The sequence below is a fragment of the Dendrobates tinctorius genome, unplaced genomic scaffold (genome assembly GCF_039654945.1).
Source record: "Dendrobates tinctorius isolate UK_male_01 unplaced genomic scaffold, ASM3965494v1 ptg000019l, whole genome shotgun sequence".
Lineage (NCBI taxonomy): Eukaryota > Metazoa > Chordata > Amphibia > Anura > Dendrobatidae > Dendrobates > Dendrobates tinctorius.
Window position 1 is genome coordinate 52,262,446 of NW_027361687.1, and position 19,115 is coordinate 52,281,560.

At 44.7% G+C, this 19,115-nt stretch overlaps 1 protein-coding gene across 4 annotated transcripts in view; it reads left to right on the top strand.

Moving 5' to 3' along the window:
* LOC141082950 (uncharacterized) overlaps positions 1-19,115 on the top strand; it is an 80,035-nt gene that overhangs the window by 29,820 nt on the left and 31,100 nt on the right. For 3 of the 4 annotated variants that reach the window (XM_073567028.1, XM_073567031.1, XM_073567030.1), the window contains exons 12-24: positions 1,627-1,686; positions 4,388-4,540; positions 4,987-5,044; positions 12,994-13,092; positions 13,209-13,253; positions 13,923-14,012; positions 14,097-14,174; positions 14,263-14,361; positions 14,675-14,761; positions 14,843-14,953; positions 15,087-15,182; positions 15,488-15,604; positions 18,760-18,810. In XM_073567028.1, coding sequence (XP_073423129.1) covers positions 1,627-1,686; positions 4,388-4,540; positions 4,987-5,044; positions 12,994-13,092; positions 13,209-13,253; positions 13,923-14,012; positions 14,097-14,174; positions 14,263-14,361; positions 14,675-14,761; positions 14,843-14,953; positions 15,087-15,182; positions 15,488-15,604; positions 18,760-18,810 — 1,144 coding nt within the window. The remainder of the gene's footprint in view (positions 1-1,626; positions 1,687-4,387; positions 4,541-4,986; positions 5,045-12,993; positions 13,093-13,208; positions 13,254-13,922; positions 14,013-14,096; positions 14,175-14,262; positions 14,362-14,674; positions 14,762-14,842; positions 14,954-15,086; positions 15,183-15,487; positions 15,605-18,759; positions 18,811-19,115) is intronic. The other variant, XM_073567029.1, reaches the window with a different exon arrangement.

Here is a 19,115-nt window from a genome sequence, read left to right on the forward strand (position 1 = left end):
CTACATCCTGCATATCACTGCTGAATGAAGTATTCCAGTTGCTATTCTTTATTCATTACATAGTGGAATGCGTTAAGACCAATAAAACATAAAAATGATCAATGTAACTTAATATCCCATGGAGGTCTGGATTTGGAATGATTCTCTAAGTGGAAAATCAAATTACAGGCTGATCCAACTTCAGTGGAAATGCCTCAAGACAAGGAAATGATGCTCAGTAGTGTGTGTGGCATCCATGTGCCTATATTACCTCCCTACAACGTCTGTACATTCTCCTGATGAGGCGAATGTTCTCCTGAGGGTTCTCCCAGACCTGGATTAAAGCATCAATCAACTCCTGGACAGTCTGTGGTGCATCGTGGCATTGGTGGATAGAACAAGGCATGATGTCCCAGATCTGCTCGATTGGATTCGCATCTGGGGAACGGGTAGGGCAGTCCATAGCATCAATGGCTTCATCATGCAGGAACTGCTGACACACTTCAGCCATATGAGGTCTAGCATGGTCATGCATCAGAAGGAACCAAGGGCCCAGTGCACCTGCATATGGTCTCACAATGGGTCTGAGGATCTCATCCTGGTACCGAATGGCAGTCAAGAGTACCTCTGGTTAGCACATGGATGGTTGTGCGGTCCTCCAAAGACATGCCTCCCACACCATTTCTGACCCACTGCCAAATCGGTCATGCTGAAGAATGTTGCAGGCAGCAGAACGATATTCTGTCACGTGTTCGGTGTGACCCTGCTCTCATCCATGAAGAGTCCTGGTCGCCAACGTTCAATTTGACACCCTGCATAGTGTTGGGCTGTAAGTTCAACTCCCACCTGTGGATGTCGGGCCCTCATAGCTCCCTCATGGAGTCTGTTTCTGATAGTTTAAGCAGACACATGGATGCTAGTGGCCTGCTGGGGTTCATTTTGCAGGGCTCTAGCACTGCTCCTGCTGTTCCTCCTTGCACAGAGGAGGAGGTGTTGTGGTCGTGATGATGTATTGTTGCACTCCTACGGCCCTATCCACATCTCTTGGTGTACTGGTCTGTCTCCTGGCATCTGCTAAATGCTCTGGACACTGTGCTGACAGTCACAGCTACCCTTCTTGCCACTGCTCACATTGATGTGCCATCCTGGATGAGCTGCACTACCTGATCAATATCTGAATTGTAGACACTGCCTCATTCTACTGTACAGTACCTTTAGGTGTGAGAGAATGACAAAATGCAAAAGTGACCAAAACGACAGCCAAATATCTGGTTAATTGCCTGTCATTTCTACCTGTTGTCTTTACTATTTGCATAACAGCAGTAGAATACACTCACAAACACTGCTCCAAAAAATAAAGGGAACACTTAAACAACACAATGTAACTCCAAGCCAATCACACTTCTGTAAAATCAACCTCTCCAGTTATGAAGCAACACTGATTGTGAATCAATTTCTCCTGCTATTGTGCAAATGGAACAGACAACAGGTAGAAATAGAAGCAATTAACAAGACAGCCCCTATAAAGGAGTGGTTCTGCCGGGGGTCACCACAGACCATTTTTCTGTTCTCATACTATTTAAAAAGCTGGTTTACATGTCGCCACAGGATGAAATTTCTAATAATATTTATTCCATTTACCTACAGGACTTCAGCGAATGTGAACCTGACGATTTCTGGTGTAACGAGGAGCTGTTTGATTACTTGGTAAGGCCTCATCTTATATGAGGAGATACTGATCACCTTTTACACTAATAATAAAGTTCAGAGTGTGTGTGTGTGTGTGTGTGTGTGTAAAATATATATATATATATATAAGTGTATATACTCGTGTATAAGCTGAACCCCCCCCCCCCCTAATTTTGCCACAAAAAACTGGGAAAACTTATTGACTCGAGTGTAAGCCGAGGGTGGGAAATGCAATATGCTCCATATTAATATATGCCCCATATAATGCTGCACAAAGGTTATTGATGGCACATAACATGCTCCATATATGCCCCATATAATAATGCTGCTGCGATTTAAAAAAAAAATTGACATACTCACCTCTCTTTATGGCATCCTTATGGCATGGCTGGCTCATCCTCCCCCAGTGCTGCTCACCCTCCTGGCGTCTGCATATCTGGCTTTGCTACATCTTAGTCCCGGCGTCTGTATCTCCCTTCCTGTCGTCTTCCTGTGCGGTCACATGGTACCGTTCATTAAAGTCATTAATATGCGGATCTACCCCTATGAGAGTGGAGACACGTCCACATTCATGACTTTAATGAGCGGTACCATGTGACCGCACAGGAAGGGAGATACAGACGCTGGGACTAAGATGTAGCAGAGCCGGATATGCAGATGCCAGGGGGGTGAGTATCATGTCTCCTGTTCCCCCTCCCTCGCTGGCTTTCAGGTGTGCGACTCGTGTATAAGCCGAGAGGGTCTTTTTCAGCCCAAAAAAGGGGCTGAAAAACTCGGCTTATGCACGAGTATATACAGGGGGTGTGTGTGTGTGTGTGTGTGTATATGTATGTATATATACAGTACAGACCAAAAGTTTGGACACGCCTTCTCATTTAAAGAGTTTTCTTTATTTTCATGACTATGAAAATTGTAGATTCACTCTGAAGGCATCAAAACTATGAATTAACACATGTTGAATTATATAATTAATAATAAAAAAGTGTGAAACAACTGAAAATATGTCTTATATTCTAGGTTCTTCAAAGTAGCCACCTTTTGCTTTGATTACTGCTTTGCACACTCTTTGCATTCTCTTAATGAGCTTCAAGAGGTAGTGACCGGAAATGGTCTTCCAACAGTCTTGAAGGAGTTCCCAGAGATGCTTAGCACTTGTTGGCCCTTTTTGCCTTCACTCTGCGGTCCAGCTCACCCCAAACCATCTCGATTGGGTTCAGGTCTGGTGACCGTGGAGGCCAGGTCATCTGGTGTAGCACCCCATCACTCTCCTTTTTGGTCAAATAGCCCTTACACAGCCTGGAGGTGTGTTTAGGGTCATTGTCCTGTTGAAAAACAAATGATGGTCCAACTAAACACAAACCGGATGGAATAGCATGCCGCTGCAAGATGCTGTGGTAGCCATGCTGGTTCAGTATGCCTTCAATTTTGAATAAATCCCCAACAGTGTCACCAGCAAAGCACCATCACACCACCTCCTCCATGCTTCACGGTGGGAACCAGGCATGTAGAGTCCATCCATTCACCTTTTCTGCTTCGCACAAAGACACGGTGGTTGGAACCAAAGATCTCAAATTTGGACTCATCAGACCAAAGCACAGATTTCCACTGGTCTAATGTCCATTCCTTGTATTCTTTAGCCCAAACAAGTCTCTTCTGCTTGTTGCCTGTCCTTAGCAGTGGTTTCCTAGCAGCTATTTTACCATGAAGGCCTGCTGCACAAAGTCTCCTTTTAACAGTTGTTGTAGAGATGTGTCTGCTGCTAGAACTCTGTGTGGCATTGACCTGGTCTCTAATCTGAGCTGCTGAAACCTGCGATTTCTGAGGCTGGTGGCTCGGATTAACTTATCCTCCGCAGCAGAGGTGATTCTTGGTCTTCCTTTCCTGGGGGGGTCCTCATGTGAGCCAGTTTCTTTGTTGCTCTTGATGGTTTTTGCCACTGCACTTGGGGATGCTTTCAAAGTTTTCCCAATTTTTCGGACTGGCTGACCTTCATTTCTTAAAGTAATGATGGCCACTCGTTTTTCTTTACTCAGCTGCTTTTTTCTTGCCATAATACAAATTCTAACAGTCTATTCAGTAGGACTATCAGCTGTGTATCCACCAGACTTCAGCACAACACAACTGATGGTCCCAACCCCATTTATAAGGCAAGAAATCCCACTTATTAAACCTGACTGGGCATACCTTTGAAGTGAAAACCATTTCCGGTGACTACCTCTTGAAGCTCATCAAGAGAATGCCAAGAGTGTGGAAAGCAGTAATCAAAGCAAAAGGTGGCTACTTTGAAGAACCTAGAATATAAGACATATTTTCAGTTGTTTCACACTTTTTTGTTAATTATATAATTCCACAGGTGTTGATTCATAGTTTTGATGCCTTCAGAGTGAATCTACAATTTTCATAGTCATGAACATAAAGAAAACTCTTTGAACGAGGTGTGTCCAAACTTTTGGTCTGTACTGTATATAATTTTCCATTATTTAAAAATAAAATGGCAAACTTTAATTTTTCAGTAAATTTTACTCTCAAATGATTTGTCATTCAAAACTACAACTCATCCTTCAAAAAAAAAAAAAAAAATCTCTTGAATGCAACGTCAGCACAAAAATAACAGTTATTATGAGTCTTGAAACAGGTGGAAGTAGCGCAAAATCAAAAATTGTCTGCGGCTCTAGTACGGAGATGCTGAGATTTACCTTCTGATTTTTGTCTTTTTTAGAAATGCTACCACGTTGGAGATGAAGAAGACGTCCAGTTCATCCTGGAGGCCATAAAGACCTTATCTCACGCCTTGGTACGTCACAAGACACGGATGGAGGATCTGAAGAATTGGATAGCGCAGGAGAAGCAGAAGCTGGAAGAAGAGAAGAAGGTATTATGTGCTGTGTGACTGTCCCTGCACCTCCGGAATAGGGGGCCTTTTGTGTGTAATTGCTGCCCTTCCCTCATCATTCCTCAGTGGCTTGATGAGTAGCTGCAAGATCAATGTATGGTGGGTTTGGGGCCCAACTGGTGAGCGTAACAGGGGCACTATATGGATGTGACCATACCTGGTGCCGCAGCTCAGCCCTGATGTAATTCTATAATAGTGCAGGATGTCCCGGTCGCAGGGGAGCACAAAGGACATGGAGAGGGTCAGTAGATTAAAAGATTTCTTTAGTTTATTGAATTTCACAACGCGCTTCGACAGCTTCTGTCTTCATCAGGTGGCATTGCCATAGCCAGATGTCTTTTGTTTCTCCCCTGGCCCGGGAGGAGCGGAATGGGGCTGCCAATGGGGCTGTGATCCTGTATAACCACCTGTCTTCTATATTCTAGAAATTTCAAGAAATGAAGAAGCGAAAAGAAGATAAGATAACCAGCACAAAAATCTGCGGTAAGTACAAGACCAGGCCTAGCGGGAGAAACACGTGTTATAAGGGTGACTGCACTGTTAGAAAATGGAGACCCCGGGCAATCAAACATAGAAACAAAGGAGAAATCTAAATCACATCTATATTTGGTGACCCCCCCCCCCCTCCATTGTCTGCAAAACAAAATAAACATCTTGGAGAATTCACTGCAGGTCTGTGGGTGTTGCTTGTGCTCCTCATGTAGTGTCAGACTGGATGATGTGAGATCTAGGCTCTGTGGGGGTCTCATCATCACTTACAGGACTCCTTGTGCTTATAATTTTCGTATAAGGGCAGCACGGTGGCTCAGTGATTAGCGCTGCAGCCTTGCAGCGCTGGAGTCCTGGGTTCGAATCCCACCAAGGACAACATCTGCAAGGAGTTTGTATGTTCTCCCCGTGTTTGCGTGGGTTTCCTCCGGGCACTCCGGTTTCCTCCCACACTTCAAAGACATACTGATAGGGAATTTAGATTGTGAGCCCCATCGGGGACAGTGATGAAAATGTGTGCAAACTGTAAAGCGCTGCGGAATATGTTAGCGCTATATAAAAATAAAGATTATTATTATTATTTGTATGTTTGGGGTCATTGTTTGGCTGCAGAATAAACTTCTAGCCAGTCAGATGCATCCCTGATGGTATTACGTGATGGATAAGTATGTCAGTATTTCTCAGCATTAAGGACAACATTAATCCTGACCCAATCCCCAACTACATTTCCTGAACTTGCAGGACCTTCCACCGCGCTTCACTGTTCCTGCAGACCCTCGTTATTGTGCCATGCTCCAGCCATTCAGGAACTAACTGCCTTCTGTTATAGCCAAATATTTCACACTGATCTGACCAGATCACCTGCTGACATTTCTCTGCCCCTGGTTTCTATCTTTTTGTGCATTGTTGAGTCGTTTTGGCCTTATTTTGTGTCATGTCACTGTTCTTCCATAAAGACTACTTCTGACCAGACGTCTCTGAACAGTAGCTGGTCCCACTGGTTGCTGCCAGTTCTGAGCTGATGGCACTGCCAGATATCTTCCAATTTCAAAAGACAAGTACACACAATGTGTCTTTCATCTGCTGCACTAAACTACCTTGGCCGAGCACTGATCTTCTTTCCTCACCATTGCCTTTTTCTTGGGATTTCTTCAAATGAGCTTGAACAGCATTTTTTATTCCTGGGAGAGACCTTGCTGATGCAGTATAACTACCTTGTGTCTTGTTTCTGTGCTCAGTCTTACCATGGTGTATTATATGACTTGGGATATGAAACTGTCTTCCAAAACCTCAACTTCGTAGTAGAGTTTTCCTGTTCCTCACCAAGTTTAAAGCCTTCTGCATAGTTATTTCTGTTTCATTCATGGCTGTGTTTCAACCCATATATGAAATCCTAGAAAATCCCTTACTTTGTGCAATAAGAATTGATCGCATCAGCTTTTGACACGGTGGCCCCTCTCGTTCATGGCAGAATGCGACGTACCAACAGACCAACCCTGGCACAATAACACCACTAAAAAGCTCCGGCAAGTGTCCAAATTCGCAAGATGACTTCACTGCATTCAAACAGGCAACACTCGCTTTCAACTCTGCCCTCACCTCTGCTAAACAGGCCTACTTCACAACCCTCGTATCTTCCCTATCCTACAATCCCAAACAGTTATTCAAAACTTTCAACTCCCTCCTCCACCCACCACTGCCCCCTCCAACCTCCCTCATCTCTGCTGAGGACTTTGCCACACACTTCAAAAATAAGATCGACCAAACAAGGCAAGTCTTCATTGTTCAACCACCACAACCCCTTTGTATACCAGACCGATGCCCAAACCCCATAACCTCCCTCTCCAACATCACTGAAGGGGAGCTTAATCGCCTCTTCTCCAAATCGCACCTCACTTCATGTGCACTTGACCCCATCCCACCTCCTCCTCAACCTCACCACCACACTTATCCCATCCCTAACCCACCTCTTTAACCTATCGCTAACATCCGGTACCTTCCCTTCTGCTTTTAAACATGCCACAATTACGCCTATCCTTAAAAAGCCAACCCTCGACCCAACCGCTATGTCCAGCTATCGCCCAATATCACTGCTCCCATTCGCTTCCAAACTCCTGGAGCTGGACGTCCACGCTGAACTTTTCTCCCACCTCTCATCTAACTTGCTCTTTGACAATCTACAAACTGGTTTCCGCCCCCCATCTCTCCACTGACACAGCCCTGACCAAAATTACTAACGACCTACTTACAGCCAAAGCAAAAGGACAATACTCTATACTCCTGCTTCTAGACCTGTCCTCTGCATTCGACACAGTTGACCACTGCCTCCTACTACAAATCCTTTCCTCCTTTGGCATCAAAGACCTCGCCCTATCCTGGATCTCCTCATACCTTTCAAACCGCACATTCAGCGTCTCCCACTCCCACACTACCTCCTCATCCCACCCTCTCTCTGTTGGAGTCCTCCAAGGCTCAGTTCTAGGACCCCTACTCTTCTCAATTTATACCATTGGCCTGGGTCAACTCAAAAAGTCCCATGGATTCCAGTACCACCTTTATGCTGACGACATTCAGATCTAGCTCTCTGGCCCAGACGTCACCTCTCTGCTGCCCAGAATCCCGGCGTGTCTATCAGCCATATCCTCCTTCTCCTCTCGGTTCCTCAAGCTCTATGTGGACAAATCTGAACTCATCATCTTTCCTCCATCTCACAGATCTTCCTTACCTGACCTATCTTATCACAATTAATGACATCACGCTTTCCCCAGCACCGCAAGTCCGCTGCCTCGGAGTAACCCTTGACTCTGCCCTGTCCTTCAAACCGCACATCCAAGTTCTTTCTACCTCCTGTCGCCTCCAGCTCAAAAATATTTTCATAATCCGTCCTTTCCTCAACCCTCAATCTACTAAAATGCTTGTGCATGCCCTCATCATCTCCCGCCTCGACTACTGCAACATCCTTTTCTGTGGTCTCCCTGCTAACACCCTCGCACCTCTCCAGTCCATCCTTAACTCTGCTGCCTCACTAATTCATCTCTCTCCTCGCTACACCTCCGCTTCTCCGCACTGCAAATCTCTTCACTGGCTTCTATTACCTCAGTTTATCCAGTTCAAATTACTAATACTGACCTACAAGGCCATCTACAGTTGTGGCCAAAAGTATTGACACCCCTGCAATTTTGTCAGATAATACTCAGTTTCTTCCTGAAAATTATTGCAAACACAAATTCTTTGTTATTATTACCTTCATTTAATTTGTCTTAAATGAAAAAACACAAAAAGAATTGTCGTAAAGCCAAATTGGATATAATTCCACACCAAACATAAAAAAGAGGGTGGACAAAAGTATTGGCAATGTTTGAAAAATCATGTGATGCTTCTCTAATTTGTGTAATTAACAGCACTTGTAACTTACCTGTGACACCTAACAGGTGTTGGCAATAAGTAAATCACACTTGCAGCCAGTTGACATGGATTAAAGTTGACTCAACCTCTGTCCTGTGTCCTTGTGTGTACCACATTGAGCATGGAGAAAAGAAAGAAAGAAAAGACCAAAGAACTGTCTGAGGACTTGAGAAACCAGATTGTGAGGAAGCATGAGCAATCTCAAGGCTACAAGTCCATCTCCAAAGACCAGAATGTTCCTGTGTCTACCGTGCGCAGTGTCATCAAGAAGTTTAAAGCCCATGACACTGTGGCTAACCTCCCTAGATTTGGACGGAAAAGAAAAATTGACAAGCGATTTCAACGCAAGATTGTGCGGATGTTGGATAAAGAACCTCTACTAACATCCAAACAAGTTCAAGCTGCCCTGCAGTCCACGGGTACAACAGTGTCAACCCGTACTATCCGTCGGAATCTGAATGAAAAGGGACTGTATGGTAGGAGACCCAGGAAGACCCCACTTCTTACCCTGAGACATAAAAAAGCCAGGCTGGAGTGTGCCAAAACTTACCTGAAAAAGCCTAAAACGTTTTGGAAGAATGTTCTGTGGTCAGATGAGACAAAAGTAGAGCTTTTTGGGCAAAGGCATCAACATAGAGTTTACAGGAAAAAAAAAAAAGGCATTCAAAGAAAAAAACACGTTCCCTACAGTCAAACATGACGGAGGTTCCCTGATGTTTTGGGGCTGCTTTGCTGCCTCTGGCACTGGACTGCTTGACCGTGTGCATGGCATTATGAAGTCTGAAGACTACCAACAAATTTTGCAGCATAATGTAGGGCCCAGTGTGAGAAAGCTGGGTCTCCCTCAGAGGTCATGGGTCTTCCAGCAGGACAATGACCCAAAACACACTTCAAAAAGCACTAGAAAATGGTTTGAGAGAAAGCACTGGAGACTTCTAAGGTGGCCAGCAATGAGACCAGACCTGAATCCCATAGAACACCTGTGGAGAGATCTAAAAATGGCAGTTTGGAGAAGGCACCCTTCTAATATCAGGGACCTGGAGCAGTTTGCCAAAGAAGAATGGTCTAAAATTCCAGCAGAGCATTGTAAGAAACTCATTGATGGTTACCGGAAGCGGTTGGTCGCAGTTATTTTGGCTAAAGGTTGTGCAACCAAGTATTAGGCTGAGGGTGCCAATACTTTTGTCTTGCCCATTTTTGGAGTTTTGTGTGAAATGATCAATGTTTTGCTTCATTCTCTTTTGTGGTTTTTCATTTAAGACAAATTAAATGAAGATAATAATACCAAAGAATTTGTGTTTGCAATCATTTTCAGGAAGGAAATGAGTATTATCTGACACAATTGCAGGGGTGTCAATACTTTTGGCCACAACTGTATAACCTGTCTCCTCCATATATCTCTGAACTAATCTCCCGATACCTTCCCTCACATAATCTCGGTCATCCCAAGACCCCCTTCTCTCCTCCACACTTATTTGCTCCTCACCAAACCGCCTCCAAAACTTCTCCTGAATAGCCCCCATCCTTTGGAATTTTTTGCCCCAACATGTCCGACTATCAACCACATTCGGATCCTTCAGACGGAACCTGAAAACCTACAGCCTTCAATGACCCTGCTGCCTCCTCACCACTACCGGAGTTATCACGTCAACCAACACCGGAACTGCTGCAACCCACCAACCTACTGTCTCCTTCCCCGCCATCCTGTAGCATGTAAGCCCGAAAGGGCAGGGTCCTCTCTCCCCTCTATATCAGTCTGTCATTGTAAGTGTTTACTGTAAGTTATATCTGTAATTTGTATGTAACCCCTTCTTATGTACAGCACCATGAAACCAATGGTGCTATATAAATAATAATGTTTTGAACCAATTAACCCCTTTACCCCCGAAGGTGGCTTGCACGTAAATGACCAGGCCAATTTTTACAATTCTGACCACTGTCACTTGATGAGGTAATAATTCTGGAACGCTTCAATAGATCTCGGTGATTCTGAGATTGTTTTTTTCGTGACATATTGTACTTCATGATAGTAAAATAACAGAAATTTGGTGAAAATTTTGAAATTTACAAAACTTTGAATTTCCAAGCCCTTAAATCACAGAGATATCTAACTTTTCCCACATGTCTAATTTTGGAACTAATTTTTTGTTTGTTAGGAAATTATAAAGGTTAAAAGTTGTCCAGCGATATTTTTCATTTTTCCAACAAAATTTACAAAACCATTTTTTTAGGGACCACCTCACATTTGAAGTCACTTTGAGTGGTGTAAATAATACACCCATGGGTGTTTTCCAGAAAGAAGCGGCAATGAATGTTGCCGAGTGAAAATTGAAAACTGCCGCTGTAGTGATCAGTACGTTATGCCCAGCTCATTCTTCTGTAGACATGCACCCGTAAGTTAGGTGGGCTCTCATCACTACAGAAATGCCAAACATGGACGCTATATGTGGTTTATGCACACTGGGGCTCAGAAGGGAGGGGGGCATTTGGATTTGGAAGTGCAGAATTTGCTGAATTACTTTCAAGTGTTATGGAGCCATTTCGCTTTTCCAGAGCCTTTCTGCTACCAGTAAACATGTAAGCCCCCTATATTTCTGTTAATAGATGACGGACCTGAGTGGGGACTTGCTTTTTTGTGGATTGAGTTGAAGCTTTTATTGGGAACATTTTATGTAACGTTTGTGATCACATTTATCCGGCGCTCTACAGCATTCACAATACTGAGGCAGCAGAGTTACTCTGGACTCCGCTTGGCCTCTGTTCAGCAGTGTCCTTTTCAGAAGTGCACAACACATTTATGCAATCCTAAAAAGACGGACACCACTGGATCACAGGTCAGACATCGTCCACAGTGCCTCCATCTGCCTCATTATAGGGAATCATCTGACAGGGGTTCTGTCTGGATCACGTATTTCAGAGATTTACACAGAAACCCCGGTGTAAGCACTCATCGCAGCACGCAGGATAAATTCGCACCAAGCCTTACTGTGATCTTTGGGAGGCAGAATGAAAAAAATCAACATCATGTGAAGAATTGTTTTTATTTATTTTTTTATTCCGTTCCTCGTGCGGTATAAGTAATTAGGCGACTTTATTCTTGGGGTCGGTGCGATTACAGCGATACCAGATTTATAGCGGGTTTTTATGTTTGGCAGCTGTCACACACTAAAAAACACTTTTTATTGCGAAAATGTTTTTGCATCGCCACATTTTGAGAGCTAGAATTTTTCCATATTTTGACCCACCGAGTCATGTGAGGTCTTATTTTTTGCAGGATGAGTTGACCTTTTTATTGGTACCATTTTCGGGCACATGACACTTTTTGATCACTTTCTATTTTGATTTTTGAGAGGCAAAATGAGCAAAAACCAGCAATTCAGGAATTTCTTTTGGGGGGGGGGGTTAATGCGGTTCCGTATGTAGTAAAATTGATAAGGCAGTTTTATTCTTCAGGTCAGTACGGTGACAGCGATACCTCATATCGTTTTTTGTGTTTTGGCGCTTTTATACAATAAAAACTTTTGTAGAAGAAAATATTTTTGCATCACTTTCTTCTGACAGCTATAACTTTTTTATTTTTCTGGTGATGGAGCTTTATGGGGGCCTGTTTTTTGCGCGACAAGATGACGCTTTCAGCAGTACTGCTCTTATTTTTATCCGTCTTTTTGATTGCGTTTTACTCCACTTTTTGTTCGGTGGTATGATGATAAAGCATTGTGTTTTTTTTTTTTTGTTTTTTTTTTGGTGTTCACTAAAGAAGTTAACTTACAGGACAGTTTTACAGGTCGGGTAGTTGTTGACGTTAGGATACCAAATATGTGTACTATTATTGTTTAGATTTTTTTCATACAAATATTTATGAAAACGTATTTTTTTTTTACTTGGTCCCACTATGGGATGATCGCTTGTACAGCATAGGGATGCAGCAGCATCTGCATGTCATATAAGCTGTCAGCGCTGCACTGACAGAGACTTGCTGATCATGCACTGCGCATGATATAGCAACTTTCCTAGTTCTGGTGACCCGGAAATTGTCATGATGACATCTGGTCACCATGGCAACGATCGGGACGCTGCAGGGTCCCCAATCCAAGGGCAGAGGGACTGTAAGCCCTCTGCCGTCTCCTGGAATGCTGCGATGGTGTTCGATTGCAGCATTTTAAGTGCCGGGAGCAGTGCGTTACCGCTCCTGGCACTTAGTGCCGGGTGACGGCTGTCAGAATCAGCTGACAATCAGCGGTAATCGCCCATACACCACCCGTGTGCGTGGGTGATCGCAATAGCATAATAATCTGTCTCTGGTCAATAAGGCCCAATGCACAGGAACTTATTACGAGAAATGTCAGAAAAGGGTTAACAAACTTGAAACACTTATTTTTAAAAGCTCTCTTACTTGGCAGTATTTTTTCCACATCTGCCTAAAGCACTTCCACTGTGCTGTGTATATCACGGGGAGATGTCTGACTCCAAATATATAATCATTTTCTATCCATTAGCTCTGATTTTTTTTTTTTTTTTTTTTTTTTTAATTTGTGCAGAACCTGAGATGCTGAAGATGTTTAATGAAGTGACTGGGTCCAATCAGAAGCCAAGCTCCAATACTGGAAAAGACGCTCAAGCGGCCACTCAGAAACCTGGTGAGTATACAGTATTAAGCTGTACATATACCGGGCAGTCAGAGGACATGTCCAGATCCCATTCCATGTTCTCCCAAGAAAAATCTCCAGTAACTGACATTTTATCATTTCTACAGTGGAGAAGGTCCCCCTGCTGCCTCTGCCCGTTCCTGGACCTCCAGGTAACAATGTAGTAATAAAGGGGCGCTCCACTCTATGGGCAATAAATGAAATGGCATAAAAATAGTATTGTGTGTTGGAGATGGTGAGCTACCATGCAGTAGATCGCACCTCTCTATGCAGTGGGAGATCTTTGTTAGTGCAGTAGGGGGTGTAGGTAGGGTTTAAGGTCCCACTAAAATGCAATTGCCTTTTTTTTTCTTTAAATGGGTGTTCTTGTCCACGCATACACAAATAAGCAACAGATTACTATTAATTCATGAAATACACTGTAAATGGCTCACATTACAAGACTGTCACGAGGCTCCCACCTGCCCGCAATGGTCACGAGGCTACCAACAAAGATGGTTAGCAGTGGTCGTTGTTGTGACTGTGGAGATGTCATATGTAGGTAGAGAAGATGCTGACGATTATGGGACCGCCGGTCCTGCAGCTTCTCTCATCATTCCCATGACCGCAGCAGTCAGTTTCTAGCCACAGCTGTAATGATGGCACGCACGGCACGTGATCGCTGAGGTCACTGATTTCCTGCAGCGGTCACATGAATGATGTGCAGCACATTACAGGCAGCAGGGAATTTTTCTATATTGTCGTGTTTCCTGTTATCATGAACATACTGTGAAATCACTGATCTAATTTATTTAATTTAACCCTTCTTGCTGCACATAAAGTTAACCAGCCCCCACAGCTGACCAACTTCCTGAACACGCTGGTGGCCGGCATACCACCAGTGGTACCACCAGCCACTCAGAGACCTCCAGGTAAGAAAGGGATTCCTCTGGGGGATACACAGATCCTTGTACAGATATGACTGTAATGCTGAGATTTTTTTCACCTGTCTGCAGCAGTCACTGCTCCACAGCTTGTGCCCGGCCCCCAGGTGGCCGGTAAAGCACCAGTACAAGTCGCCCAGAAACCTTTAGGTAACAATATAGTAATGAAGGGATTTCTGTACATATACTGGGAACATACAGGTCTCCCGATAACGCTAAGATTTTATACCGTGTGCAGCACAGAACGTCACCCCGGCCCAGCAAGCTCTCGTCTCCCAGAAGGCATTAATGGCCGGCGTGGGGCAACTTCTTCAGCAGCTTTTCCTCAGACCTCAGGGTAACTGATCATTTCTCATGCACATCGTTCAGGGGACAGTTGAGAACGAGGGGTATGGCTGCTGCACATGTAAAAGTGTTAACTCCCACCAGGGTATACCGGGTGCTGAGCAGAGCGATGAAATTCCACTGGGCCCTTCTGTGCGACAGTTGGGAGGGCCCTTGTATGCGACAGTCGGGAGGGAGGACCCTTGTACACTAAAAGTTTGTCGTAAAGAGCCCCTGTATGCCCCAGTGGGCCAGGTTAGGCTGACATTGCCCTCTTATGTAAAGGGCCTTTAGTCCTATGTTTCTGTTTTTCTTCTCATCTGTAGCCACTGCTAATCCTCCTAACCCAACACCCAGTACTCAATTTAACATCAGGGGTCCTGTGGGTGGAACCAGACCAGCCCTAGGAGCAGGTAATTGTATAACTATCCGCAGACCGTAGAGTGTGCATGCCAGGTTTCATCTATAGACCACTTTTTTATCTACAATCACAGCATCTACTACCCCAAGTCAGAATCCGCAGCTCCCCGGCCTCAAATTTGATAATCCGAATCCCTCTAAGGAACAGCAGCCTTTCCCAGGACAAGGAGCTGGCAGATATCCAGGTATCTTGTGTGAGGCTATTCTGAGAGCCGCGGTAGTAAGGGTTCCTACTTCAGCACCCCCTGGTGTGCGTCAGCAGTTCTACACTGCAGCTGACAAGGATCTTCCAGTAATATGTGGATTATGTGTTGGCAGCAGAGAACGTCGTCCCTTCCCATCCTGCGCCCGGTTACCAGCAGTTGCCTGGGTCCAGCACTGCACCAGTCCAACAAGCCGGTCCGAGAGCTCCAGGTAATTATCATAGTAATAGTGTCAGGTGGTTGCAGTTGTAAGGTCCAGTTTTGTATATTGAAGTCCATCCCCCTCATTACGATGCAGAGCTCATGGCGCGGGGTCTCCTCTTGGACTTGGCCAGCACGTTTTAATGGTTTTTTTTTTACAAATGGCTGAGAATGAGTTGGAAAAAAAATTAAGAAGTGATACCCTCACCTACTCCCTGACACTGCTTTGGACATAGCAATACTGACCCATATACATTGGCGAGGATGTCCTCTGCTTTCACTTTTATAATAAATCTTGGTGGGTTCTTTTTTCAGGCCCTGAAACGCGTTACGCTCAGAATCCTGAGATTGCTGGGTCCAGATTTAATAATCGGGACCCCTCTAAGGAACAAAGGCCTCTTTTGTTGGGACAAGGACCTGGTGGATACCCAGGTAATCCGCACTGTGACTACTAATTCACACTCACGATAATGCTATAATGTTTCTAGGATCTCAATATTGATTAGTGGAGGCAGATGTATGCTTCGCCTATCAATTGGGCATTGTGCCATATGCCCTCTATTGCCTACATCTGACAGGGTAGGATCCCCCTGATGACATTATGCCCTAGTAGAGGATACAGACAGGTGGTCCAGTTGGACAATCACTTGGTCTCATATTCTGCACTTTGCTGATACCTCTAATTCACCTTAGTAGTGTTGGGCAGTCTGGCTCTTTTTGAGCCGCTCACCAAAAAGATCCTGCTCTTATAGATCCTAAATGGATCCCTATTAAAGGGAAGGTGCTGTGTTTTTTCATAATTTAATGTAAAAAAGAAAATAGTATAAAAATATATTGTCCCCTAAGCTTGACTCAGTGGATGTGTATAAATATTTTTTTTTTTACTGTAGTAATGCAGCCACTGGGGGCTGCCATCTTACCTTTCTGGCTGCTGAACGACACTTTCCATGCTCATTTACGACAGTTCCTGGGCATAAGACATAACAGTCAGCTCCCGACCCTATCTGTATCATTGCATCAGGAGTGAACTGGGCACGCCTCTGTGGGCAGCTCAATTCACAGCTGTAGGTGTGGCCAGGCGCCATCTTATTAGAGCCCAGTAATTTCCTTTTAGCTCCATTTACACTCTATTGCAAGCCCTGTTATCACTGATGCTGTACTGTTCAACCATAACAGGGCTTGGATGTTCACTCTGCACATACCAGGTGCAGAAGAGGGATACAGGACGGGCTCCTGGAGACCGAGCTGCTCTTTCCAAAACACCCGACCAGCTGCTGCCCCTGCTCTTGCAAAAAAAAAAAAAAAAGGAGTTGCTCCCTGCTGTTTCAAAACACTTGGCCATCTGCTGGACATCTAATCCTCTCCTGTGTGATACTGAATGCTGAGCCGTGTATCTAATCCTCTTCTGTGTGATACTGACTGCTGAGCCGTGTATCTAATCCTCTCCTGTGTGACACTAACTGCTGAGCCGTGTATCTAATCCTCCTGTGTGATACTGACTGCTGAGCCGTGTATCTAATCCTATCCTGTGTGATACTGTCTGCTGAGCCATGTATCTAATCCTCTCCTGTGTGTTACTAACTGGCTGAGCCGTGTATCTAGTCCTATCCTGTGTGATACTGACTGCTGAGCCGTGTATCTAATCCTCTGTGTGATGCTGACTGCTGAGCCGTGTATCTAATCCTCTCCTGTGTGATACTGACTGCTGAGCCGTGTATCTAATCCTATCCTGTGTGATACTGACTGCTGAGCCGTGTATCTAATCCTATCCTGTGTGATACTGACTGCTGAGCCGTGTATCTAATCCTCCTGTGTGATACTGACTGCTGAGCCGTGTATCTAATCCTATCCTGTGTGATACTGACTGCTGAGCCGTGTATCTAATCCTATCCTGTGTGATACAGACTGCTGAGCCGTGTATCTAATCCTATCCTGTGTGATACTGACTGCTGAGCCGTGTATCTAATCCTATCCTGTGTGATACTGACTGCTGAGCCGTGTATCTAATCCTATCCTGTGTGATACTGACTGCTGAGCTGTGTATTTAATCCTATCTTGTGTGATACTGACTGCTGAGCCGTGTATCTAATCCTATCCTGTGTGATACTGACTGCTGAGCCGTGTATCTAATCCTATCCTGTGTGATACTGACTGCTGAGCGGTGTATCTAATCCTATCCTGTGTGATACTGACTGCTGAGCGGTGTATCTAATCCTATCCTGTGTGATACTGACTGCTGAGCCGTGTATCTAATCCTATCCTGTGTGATACTGACTGCTGAGCCGTGTATCTAATCCTATCCTGTGTGATACTGACTGTGGAGCCGTGTATCTAATCCTATCCTATGTGATACTGACTGCTGAGCCGTGTATCTAATCCTATCCTGTGTGATACTGCTCTCCTGAAATACTCTGTGCTGCTGTCTCCCTGCTCCTCCACCATATATCTCCCTCTGTGCCCCCCATAGACCAGCACACTGCTCTCCTGAAATACTCTGTGCTGCTGTCACCCTGCTCCCAGAATCCTTGCTGCCTGCCATCCTCGGTGAATGAAGACCCCATTCCTCTCCTCAGATCCTGTCCTGTTGATGTGTGAAAGCGAGGCGACGGGCCTGATATATGGTGGAAGGAGCAGGGTGACAGCAGCACAGAGTATTTCAGGAGAGCAGTGTGCTGGTCTATGGGGGGGGCACCCTGTTCGGTGCCAGAGAATGTACATAGAGCGCGGTGTTTTATACACATGGATGGACCGTCTGCTTGTCTGCTCCACAGAAATCCAGGAAACATTTCTGCTGATTGATGGCCTGTTCTGATCCAGACTTTGTATGCAGAGACAGTCAGTAACTTTGCAGGCCCCATCAAAATGGCTGCTCACTGTGTTCCTAAATGTCATCCTCTCTTTTCCGTTAGCAAACACCCAGAAGGGGAGGAGAGGAGTGACATCACACCCATGTCAGCAGAATCCGCCCATAATTACTGCAGGGCAGTAATGTGAGCTAGTTGTACACTAGGTTTTTGTGCCAAATTTCAGTAGCTGCTCCCCCTAGTGTTAACAAGTGGAAATGCCAAACTTTTTAAAATTATTTTTCATAGTTTACAAAATTTAAAGCAAATAATAATATTTTTTAAGAAAAAGTAAACATTAATTCTTCACATTTTTTCAATTGCTGAAAAAATTTTTTTGGGATGGCACCTTCCCTTTAAATTCACAATAGGTGAATACGTATTTAAGCTGATGTTACGGCCTAAACCCCGCCCACCCACAACCAAAACTCTGCCTACTCGCTGTTAATCAGTTAAATTGATGAGTGGGTGGAATTTGGTTCTAGTGGGCGGTGTTACGTCCGATGAACATCAGAATTTCACGCCTAGTGAGGGCTATTCAGAGAATTTATTGTCTCTCACTGGGGTGCCATCATCCATCGGTCACAGCAGGGACCGGCCTCTTTGTACCAGATCGTTCGCAAACGATCCATCACTACCCTCTAGTGGGTGACAAAGGTAATACACTATGTACAAGAATTGTTTGCACATGTAGTTGTATTTCTGCAGTTTGACAGTAATATCAATCTCTTTATACACTTCCAGCTCCCATGAATCCCAGCCAGCCTCAGCATCAAGCTGCTCCAAACCTTCAAGGTAACGTTGTTTTTTAATGGTCGCAGACTAGTAACGCTCCCATTGTAAAATGATGTGCCGTCCCCTGATGTTTAAGGGGCAGGACCCCCACAGCTTTCCTAGTCTGCCACATGCTAACTGTATACACGTGGCACCTGCATTGGACATTGTATATCTTTTTCTTTCTTGCTTCATTGGGGGACACAGGTTACCATGGGGTGTATGCTGCTGTCGCTAGGAGGCGGACACTATGCAAATAAGAAAAAAATAGCTCCTCCTTGGCAGTATACACCTACCGACAGGCACAAAGCAATCCAGTTTTTGCT